General features: G+C 40.7%; 1 protein-coding gene across 1 annotated transcript; it reads left to right on the top strand.

Annotated features, from left to right (window-relative positions):
• The first annotated feature begins 6,294 nt into the window (after positions 1 to 6,294).
• Positions 6,295 to 8,892, top strand: LOC122052617 (disease resistance protein RGA2-like). The gene is made up of 2 exons (XM_042614229.1): positions 6,295 to 8,528; positions 8,692 to 8,892. The coding sequence occupies exons 1-2, from the start codon at positions 6,430 to 6,432 to the stop codon at positions 8,846 to 8,848; spliced, it is 2,256 nt and encodes a 751-aa protein (XP_042470163.1). The 5' UTR covers positions 6,295 to 6,429; the 3' UTR covers positions 8,849 to 8,892.
• Positions 8,893 to 11,032: the final 2,140 nt, after the last annotated feature.

Genomic DNA, 11,032 nt, shown 5'->3' with positions numbered 1-11,032 from the left:
GGTAGGGGCGCTGCCCCTGGGCCCCACAAGGGGATCCGTTCCGCGATTGCGCCCGAAACCGCTAAATGGGACCGCCGGGAAATTTTACTCGTAAAAATTGTAAAAATTATTTTAAAAATTATAGAAAATTATGAAAATATATAATTTTGAATTATATATTAATTTTGTGATAGTCATGGCCCAAAAAAATCCAATATGATTGGATTGTGTTGTAATTCATAATACGGCCTGCGTGCCGTTATGTGTTTGCGCGTGTTGTATGTTTTTATTTTTCCGCGACCTGCGCGTCTTGCCTTTCTCTTATATTCTTGTTGTAAATTAGATTTAGACTCGAATGTAACTCGAGTTTCAAATTGTAATGTACAAATTGGAGCGGTGGAGGGTCGACACGAGACGGAGTTCCGAGGCGGGCACCAGCAACACAAGGTGGTCAAAGGGAGGAGCTTGGAGAAGCTATTGACCCTAGGTTGACCAATCAATCTTCTCATTGGCTTGAGAAGATCGTAGTAGGGCCATGACTAAATCACAAATAAATTAATTAATTGCTTGTGTATGTGATGCATATTTAATAAGTAGTTAATTAATTAGTGCCTTACGATTAGATTAGATCTAAGTCGTGTACATGATGCACCCTTGCGATTAGATTAGATCTAAGTCGTGCACAAGATGCATCCTTTTTCGATTAGATTAGATCTCAATCGACTCAACTCTAAATGCCTAACCGTGCCGTGATACCTATCACTACCTCGATCACATGTATTGTTGAATCTGCCAAAGCAGAGTAATACATATTATCTTGGTAGGGTACGGAGGGACAATCTTGGTCCCGCCTATCAACGCATGGGAGAATACAAACTCAATTAGATTGAGTATTCCTAGTTACTCGGTTGGATCGAGTCAACTATAGGCATTATTCCAACGGTTGGAAAAGATACGTCAAAATCACATCTATATTAACTCTCGGGCATATTAGCCAAAGCTAACTCGAGTTTTAATATAAATACGGATATTGATTCTATAAACAAGAGTTGCATAGAGATGTAATTGGTAATCGTTACCTACCGATCAAACTAAGCCTTGGGCGTATTAGCCAAAGCTAACTCAAGGGTTAGTATGATGTGGATCTTGTCCCACAAGAATTATAGTATTCAGTGGGAGCATCATTTAGTTAAAGGCCTAATTAAATGATTTTAAAAGAATATGATATTTATTTATGCAAATTTTCTGTTGTAGATAACCATGACGTCGAATACGAACTCTTTCTCCCTGCGTTCTGTCCTTAAGAAGGACAAGCTCAACGGAGCAAATTTCCTGGACTAGTACAGGAACCTGAGAATTGTTCTCACTCAGGAACGTAAACTGTACGTTCTGGAGCAGCCCATTCCGGAGGCTCCTCCTGCCACTGCCACGCGAGCAGACCGAGATGCTTACAAGAAGCATCAAGATGACGCATTAGATGTGTCCTGTCTTATGCTCGTGACCATGAACTCTGAGCTTCAGAAGCAACATGAGTTGATGGGCGCTTACGATATGGTTGAGCATCTTTGTCACCTATATCAAGGACAAGCAAGGCACTGGAAGAGGAACTCCAAAGAATACCTAGAAGATCTTAAGAAGAAGAGAAATAAGATTTCTACTTCAGGTATACATGTTATAGAAGTCAACCTCTCTATTTCTTCATCGTGGGTATTAGATACCGGATGTGCTTCGCACATTTGTACTAATGTACAAGCGCTGAGGAATAGCAGGGCATTGATGAAGGGTGAGATAGACCTACGAGTAGGCAATGGAGCACGAGTTGCTGCTATTGCTGTAGGAACTTATCATCTATCTCTTCCCTCTGGGCTTGTACTAGAATTAGATGATTGTTGTTATGTGCCTGCCTTGACTAAAAACATTATATCAGTTTCTTGTTTGGACAAGAAAGGATTCTCGTTTATAATAAAGAACAAATGTTGTTCTGTCTATTTAAACGATATGTTCTATTGTAGTGCACCTCTGATGAACGGACTCTATATTCTAGACCTTGAGAGCTCTATCTATAACGTTAATACCAAGAGGTTCAAATTGAACGATATGAACCACACCTATCTCTGGCACTGTCGCTTAGGTCATATAAATGACAAGCGCTTATCCCAGCTCCATAAGGATGGTTTGCTGGACTCATTTGATTTTGAATCATATGAGATATGCGAATCATGCCTACGAGGCAAGATGACCAAGACTCCCTTTAGTGGGCACAGCGAGAGAGCGACTGATCTGTTAGGACTCATACATAGTGATGTATGTGGCCCTTTCAATGTCGTTGCTAGAGGCGGTTATAGGTACTTCATCACATTTACTGATGACTTCAGTAGATATGGTTATGTGTATTTGATGACACATAAATCTGAATCCTTTGAAAAGTTCAAAGAATTCAAAAATGAAGTACAGAACCAGCTTGGCAAGAGTATTAAGGTACTTCGATCAGATCGAGGTGGAGAATACTTAAGCCATGAGTTTCGTGACTACTTAGCTGAGTGTGGGATTTTATCTCAACTCACTCCTCCTGGAACACCACAGTGGAATGGTGTATCCGAAAGGAGGAATCGTACCTTATTAGATATATGATGAGTCACACTGATCTTCCGACATACATTTGGGGCTATGCTCTAGACACGGCAGCTTTCATTCTCAACCGAGTTCCATCCAAGGCCGTGATAAAGACACCATATAGGATATGGACTGGGAGAGATGCCCAGGTGTCTTTCATGAGGATTTGGGGTTGTGAGGCTTATGTACGACGTCAAGTGTCAGACAAATTAGGACCCAAATCTGACAAATGCTATTTCATCGGATATCCCAAGGAAACTAAGGGATATTACTTCTACATTCCCAGTCAGCACAAGGTAGTTGTGGCAAAGACTGGGGTCTTTCTAGAAAGGGACTTTGTTTCTAGAAAGACTAGTGGGAGCGCGTTCGATCTTGAAGAAGTTCAAGATGCGAACAATAGCACTGATGCCTCGATGGAAATTGAACTGGAACCACAAAGTATTGTGGATGATGTTGTTCCACAAGGAGTTGAGGAACAACAACCTGCTTCACTCTGCTATTATCCATGGCTTGTACTTTCCGGCCTATACGCCAGGTCTATTTCCCGACCTGCATCTGTCCGCTATTATCCATGATCCATGGCTTGTACGCCAGGTCTGTTGCCCGACCTGTATCCATCTACTGTCATCCATAGCTTGTACGTCCCGACCTGTACGCTAGGTCTGTATTCCGACTTCCTGTGGGCCCACTCCTTAGCTGTACATGTCTGTGGGTCCAATTTTTAGCTATACCTAGCCTGTGGGCCGCGTTCTTGACTATTATTGAGGCTGGGTCTGGTCCATCTTGTAATCTCATCCTTTGACTGCCACGTCCACTGAGACTTTGACCCCGGCCACGCCAGCTTGACTCTTGACCAGCCATGGGGGATGGACTTCTGACCTCCACATAAGCTTGACTTCTGACCTTCCTATGGTTTTAGCTCCTAACCACATCATTTTACCAACCCCACAATCATGCACATCAGTGTACACAAATATGAAAAAAATATCATAATTGAGTTTCATTGATAATCAAATTATTCTAATAACAAAAATTACATAAGGGAATTAAGTCTCATCCTCTCTACTTGATCTCTAAACTTCAACAATGGCATGCCATTAGTCAAAGGATCAACAATCATCAATTCAGTGCTAATGTGTTCAATAATCATTGTCTTATCTCTACCACGTTCTTTTATGATTAAATACTTAATGTTGATATGTTTAGTTCAACTCTTACTTTTATTATTCTTAGCCATAAAGAGAGTAGCTGAATTGTCACAATATATCCTCAATGACTTAGAAATAGAATCTACAATTCTAAGCCCCGAAATGAAACTCTTCAGCCAAACACTATGCAAGGTATCCTCAAAACAAGATATGAACTCAGCCTCCGTAGTGGAAGTGGCGGTCAACGTCTACTTTACACTTCTCTAAGATACAGCTCCACTGGCTAGCATAAAAATATTGGTGCAGGGAGCACCAGGTAATTAAACCTATATTTTGATTATGGTAAAGGGTTCAAAAGTTAAGATGTCTTATTATCTAACAAGTGTAAATGAGCTTGCAGGAAAGTTCTAAGTGTTCTTAGGCAAAAGTCCTAGTAGATCCTTTGCAGGTGGAAAACCCTAGGGGAGGTAACCTTAGGTTCTAGAGGGTGATAACCCTAGGTTATGGAAAGTCCTAGCTGCAGTTAGATAACGAAGTTCTGGTCCAGGGGACTGGGCGAAGTCTTGGTAGGTCGAGGACTTTGGGCAAAATCATAGAGTCGAGGACTTTAGGTGAAAATCCTGAGGGTCGCGAACACCAGGTGGAAGACTGGACGGGTCGTGGAGCAGACGTTTAGCATGAAGTCCTGAAGTCTCGGATGCTGAGTAAAAATCCAAACGGTCTGGAGGATCGGTCTGGCAAAAGGTAATTTCTCCTGAGATGAGTAGGTGAGGACGCGTTCCCTAAAATGGAAACAGTAGGCATCGGTCCAACGTAAAGTTTCAGTGAAACTTAAAGTCAAAATCAGACAGTCTAAAAATTATCAAAACTTATATTTCTTTATATGTTATTGTCTGAACTAACCTTGTTATAATTACAATGCAATCTATCTATTAGTTATAATTACATTGGGTAAAGATGAGTCATCTATCAACGACCTTAAGATATGCAATAACCATAAGTAGTTATCTTCACGCTCAGACTCTAAATACACACAAGCAACAAAAAATGTCAAGTCCGTTGACATCACACCAACTATTTCAAATAGTGGTAACCTATATCGATTTGTCTTGTACATATAATCCATCAATGATACACTTGTAAAAGCATACAATAGGTCAATACTCATCAGGTGAGCAAAGAAAATATCCTTTACCGTGTCAGTTTTCTCACACCGCTTGTGATGGCAGAAATAGTTATACTTCTTTAGCTTTGCCATAAGGTATTGTATTTGTGATCAACCTCTATGCTCGATTGTTTTATGCTTTTGTTATGCATTGTAAACTGTCTTCATTTTCGACTTATTTTCAGAAAATCACTCCTTTAACACGCTCAATATGCCTTTCGGTCGACTGTGGCTCTTTGATAGGTCAACCACCAACTCCTCAACACGTGATAAGTGTCCAACAAATGAGTGACCTTCCAAATGTAGCAGGCAAGGATGATTATGCACGTCGCAAATAACATTCAAAACCCATGGTCGGTCAATGGATTTTTGCATACCTATAATTAAAACCGGACAACCACACTTCTTTATTCTAGAAAGCCTCTCCTTGCTCGTTTTTCGGATCACATTATTTTCATCTTTCACATTCTCACATCTTTCTTCAGACAATTTCTCTTTGGGCTAACGATATTGGCCACTTCGTTCACATGCCAAAAACAACCAAGTCCGCCTCCCACTATCTCCACTGTCTGACCTTTTCACTACCACAATCATCCTATTCGCCTTTGTCACTTATGTGCCCAAGCAACTAGTGCATCATGAGATTCAAAATATTCATTCGTAGTGAACACCATTGTATAATCCATCACTATCTCATTATTCATATGACCAATACCACTACTCTCCGTAGAATATGTATTTGATTCCTAATAAAAATAAGAAAATATCATAACATTGCAGATATAGACTTTACAAAATGTCAAAATACGGATTAGTATTGTTCACCCAGTGTTCGGCCAGACATAGCTAAACATTGCTTTAGTAGTTCAGCTACAAATGGACGAATTGACTGCACACATTCATAACTAAGATACCGAACATATTCAGCTATGTTCGGAAACAATAAACCAAATATATTTTGTTATGTTTGGTTTCTAATAGCCGAACATTACTCAAAGTGTTTGGTCTGGTATGACCGAACACTGCAAGTTTGAATCACTTTCAGACTGCTATAGTTCAAATCGTGAGGATACAAATATACAATTACATTGTGCAAAAAAAAAAAAGCGAAAAAAAATTTACATTGTTTGTAGGAATTGGATCTTCATGGTCCATTGTGTTTGATTTGTTGAAGTTTTAGGAGATATTAGGTTGTTAGGGTTTAGATAGAGAGAAAAAGAGAGAGAGAAAAGAGATGGGTGGAGAAAGGAGAAAGGAGAAAGGAGAAAGGAGAAAAAGATGAGGGAAATATAAATTTTATAAAAAGGGTATTTTAGACTTTTCACCTACTGATATTTTTGAGAGAGAGACATTGGGATGTGTTTAGTGAAGGTTGGGGTGTGGCCGTGGATAGCCATACTAGAAATCTTGCTTGCCCTCTTCCTTTTATGTTACTAGAAATTCTTTTATATTTGAGAATTTGTAGTCGGCAAAACCTATCATCCTTTCTGACTTATACTTGGAGCTCAGAAGAGCAAAGCAGCCATGTCCACTGAGACTCCACAAACCGAAATCGCAAGATACCTTGCGCAATCCCTTCACAATAGATCACTTAAAGCCATCCAGAGATCGTGGGAGCACCAGGAGCCGGAGGTTTATAAAGCAAAAGCTGGACTGGGGAAACTAATTAGAGATATTCTTGAATTTATCCAGGATCTGCACATCTACGACCAACACAAGCAGATCAGCAACGACTGCCTGGATGACTGGTTATGGCGCTTTAAGGAATTCTTCTACGCGACGGAGGACGTGCTCGACGACCTGGATTTTATTGAATTTCGTAGCGGCAAATGGCAAGGCGATGGTGCTTCAGCGTTTGAGGAGATGCGTTTTATGAAAGCAATAGGAAAGTTGCCGGAGGTCATCAAGACAGCCGCTGGCCTCTTTAGTGAAAATAAGCATTTCAAGAACGAGCTGCAAAAATCAAAACCAGTCTTCAGTAGCTTGGATCAACAGATAATCACCGGTTCGGGACTCAGAACGTTGCCTTACAAGGTTAGGGAGTTGAAAGGACGAGCTATGGAGAAGGCTAAAATACTAGAGGCGATATTTCACAAAGCAGAAGGAGAATCAAAGAAGTCGCCTGTAATGATCAGCATCACCGGCCCGGTGGGAATAGGGAAGACGGATCTTGCCCGGGCTGTTTATAACAGTGCACAAGTAGCAGCTGAATTCGATGTCAGAGCATGGATTTACATGGGCAACCATCATCTTGGCGAGTGGTGGCTTACACTTCAAAGGTCAGTATCTGCCTCCGTTTATAAACAGAGCAAAATTCACAGAACCAGTGGATCGTCACTGGGTGATAGCATTTTGGAAACCATGAAAACAGAAATAAAAGGCAGGAAGGTGTTGATCGTCCTGGACAACCTGACGGAGGGGTTCTGCGATGACTTATTAAAGTATGGGGCAAAAGTGGGTAGCAGAATAATAGTGACTTCCCAATTTAGACATGTAGGCAACTCAGATGATTTGCTATTCGATGTTGAATTGGATGGATTGGAAGAGGAAGAGTATTTGAAATTGTTCAAGGAATGCGCACTCGGTGACAGAAATCGCAACAAAAATCCAGAGTTGGAAGATATAGTCGAAGAAATAGCTAAAAGGTTTGGAGGAAATCCCTTAGCTGCTGTGAGGATAGGACGTCTACTGAAATCACAAGCAGATAAAGATCACTGGAGGATAATCTCTCGTAGCAATTTGGGCGTAATTGATCCAACAGAAAGTAACATTTTATCAGTGTTGAGACGCAGTTATGAGCAACTACCATGGCTTTCAAAGCAATGTTATCTTGCTTATGCTTTGTTTCCCAAGAATTATCCGTTTGAAAAAGGTCAGTTGCTTCGCATATGGAACGCTACTGGATTTGGTTCATGTGACAGTTTTGGTGTTTTTTCAGAAAGATCATTTTTTGTGAGTTCAGCCAAAGAGAATGACAAGCTCGTACTCCAGGCTACCTTGCATGAGCTTGCAGACTGCATATGTGATGGTGAATTTTTTAGACTTGAGACTGAAATCAAGGAGAAAGACGTCATAGAAATCCCACATAAAGCTCAACATGTGTATGTTACGGCAGATAATTTTGTCAAAGTTTGTAAGGTATTGCAAAAGCAGACGCACTTACGGAGTCTTGTCATTGGTGGAACTCTATCCTCTGAAGAACACAAGACAAATTTTATGGAATTGTTAGAAGAGGTGTTGCGAAATTGGAAAGGCTTGAGGCTATTGATGATCTCTGTGCTTCCATCTGGGAAATTGCCTGGTGCAATCGGTGGTTTGAGACACCTTCGATACCTGGAATTACCTACAGAAACAATAACGAAGGACTCAGTTCAAGAGCTTCCTGCTTGGTTATCTGATAAACAATTTGTTGGTTTAAGACAACTTCAGAATCTGAAGGAGCTAAGGCAAGCAATTCGAAAGCTTCAAACTGGTGAATCAAGTGACGAATTTGAAACAATTGAAGAGCTTTCACCTAGGGAACCTAGAGATTCGTCTGTTTCTCCACCACTGGAATTTTCTAAAGATGACCCACGAGTTCTCGAAGAAAAAAAAACTACGGAATCTTGGTCTAAATCTAAACGGTCTGCCCTTTTTTCTTATATTTTTATTTTTATTTTAATTTTTTTAATTTATGAAGGGAGTTTTAATAATCAGGAGGTAGGCCCCTTCCTTTGGTTTGCTTCTAGCATTATTATATTTTTATTAATTTGCAAGAAATACTGAAGCTGGATACCCCATCTCTAGAGAGAGTGATGATACCGAATATGTGGATGTTGATGAAAAGCGGTGGGTTCTCGGTGGGTTCTCGGGTCGTTTCAAAGATGAGGAGTTGCAGAAGAAAATTTTGTATTATCAAGAAATGATTGGTTCTGTAATTTTAAATTTCAATGTATTTATATAAATCTCTAAATTACAACTTATGAATGAGATAAATATTATATTTAAGAGGTGTTATAAAGACAATCATTTTTAAGATTCTTTTATTATTATTTATTTGATAAATAAAATTTATTATTTTTAGTATATATTTTTATGTATATTATTTGATCTTAAATTTAATTAATGAAGTTTGGCAAGGACTCAGAAGAACTCCCCTTCCACCAGACGTGAGAGAAGGCACTCATCAAAATTTCTGATGTAGCGGACAGGACATCCTGGGCTACTTGATTTAAGCGTTTTATGTTGACCCTCAGGAGCTCCGTAAGCCCCTGCCTAAGAGTGAATAGATAATAGTTAGTCTTCTGATATTTCCTGCTACTAACGAAATGGCACATGCAAGCGTTCTTAAAATCCTGAAAGCAAGTGATGGATTCAACAGGCAATCTGTTGAACCACTTTTATGCCGAGTCAGATAGAGTATTTAGAAACACTCGATACTTAATCACGTCACTGTACTAGTGCAACAGCGTAGCATTCCGAAATTTGCGAAGGTGATCTTCTGGGTCCTTGCTACCGTCATACTCTCTAATGGCTAGGGACTTATACCCCTTCGACAGTTTCTCCTCGAGCACCCTCAAAGAGAAAGCTACTTGTAATTCCTCGAGCAACTCCTTCGGCTCCTCCCAGATGACTATGACTTTCCCTTTTTTTGAATCTCTGGGTAGGAAACTTTTGGCCGTGGAGACCTGGTTTTGCTTTTTCTTGTTGTAATAATCCGGGCAGGGGTCGCGATAGAAAGCTCGGGGGAAATCTGTTGGTGCAATATCCCTTGGGTTAATGTTGACCAGGTTGACTAAGCTTGATTTGGTTTAAGCTTGAGTCTTGATTTGGTTTTCATATTTGATAATATATGGAGATTGTAGGAGCAATCGTCCGATTGAGGATATTCTTGGTGCAATTTTTCTTTGGTCAAGGTTTGACCAATTTGATATGAAGAAGAGTCAAGTAAGTCAAAGTTGGCAGGATACTTGAATGGGAAAGTCCCAGTGAGTGAAGCCGGGCAAGTAAAAATCCTGGTGAGTGAAGCCATGTGAAAATCCTAGTGAGTGAAGCTACGTGAAAGTCCTGGTGAGTGAAGCCAGACAGTTGGAAGTCCCAGTGAATGAAGCTGGGCAATGGAAAAATCCTAGTGAGTGAAGCTAGATGAAAGAAAGTCCTGGTGAGTGAATATAAGTGAAACCATGCAGATGAAAAGACCTAGTAAGTGAAGCCATACATGTGGAAATCCAGGTGGGTTAAGGTTGATCGGACACCTAGTGTTGGGAAGTCCAAGTGGGTCATAGAGGACCGAACACTTGGCACGAGACGGTAAGTCCAAGTGGGTCAATGTTGACCGATCACTTGGCACGAGGAGAGAAGTCCAAATGGATCAAAGGATTGACCGAACACTTAGTGAAGAAGTCCCAACAGGTCAAGGTTGATTGGATGCTAGGCATGAGGAGTTCCAACTATTGGATCGTAGAGTTCGCAGGGGGGGTGGGAAAATCCTAGTGAGTGAAGCTAGGTGAAAGAAAGTCCTGGTGAGTGAATCTAAGTGAAACCATGCAGATGAAAAGACCTAGTGAGTGAAGCCAGACATGTGGAAATCCAGGTGGGTTAAGGTTGATCGGACACCTAGTGTTAGGAAGTCCAAGTGGGTCATAGAGGACCGAACACTTGGCACGAGACGGTAAGTCCAAGTGGGTCAATGTTGACCGATCACTTGACACGAGGAGAGAAGTCCAAATAGATCAAAGGATTGACCGAACACTTAGTGAAGAAGTTCCAACAGGTCAAGGTTGATCGGATGCTAGGCATGAGGAGTTCCAACTATTGGATCGTAGAGTTTGCAGGGGGGGGGGGGGTAAAATAGTGATCTTTAAGAATTCGAAAATCAATTCGAGTACACAGTAGAAATAAGGAAAGTAAGGGCAACGCTAACACAACCAATTTTACTTGGTTTAGAGCCTTCGTCGACTCCTACTCCAAGACCCGCACTCGTCGAGTGCTTTCATTGGGCAATCACTAATAATTCGAAAAAATGATTACAAAATAAGTACAGGAATTATTAAACTAATACAGACAACAAGAAAAAGGAAATGAGTCACAAGTTGTCGGAGAAGGCTCGTAGCGTCGCAGGAGTTGAGCGTAATAGAGCAGTCATAGA

Source organism: Zingiber officinale, chromosome 3A (assembly GCF_018446385.1).
Source record: "Zingiber officinale cultivar Zhangliang chromosome 3A, Zo_v1.1, whole genome shotgun sequence".
NCBI lineage: Eukaryota > Viridiplantae > Streptophyta > Magnoliopsida > Zingiberales > Zingiberaceae > Zingiber > Zingiber officinale.
The sequence above is the reverse complement of the archived record's forward strand: the minus strand, read 5'-3'. Positions and strand labels throughout refer to the sequence as shown.

Coding starts and splice junctions, on each gene's coding strand:
- LOC122052617 (XM_042614229.1), top strand. CDS start 6,430: ATGTCCACTGAGACTCCACAAACCGAAATCGCAAGATACCTTGCGCAA. Junction 8,529..8,691: donor TCTTGGTCTAAATCTAAACG/GTCTGCCCTTTT, acceptor CCCCATCTCTAG/AGAGAGTGATGATACCGAAT.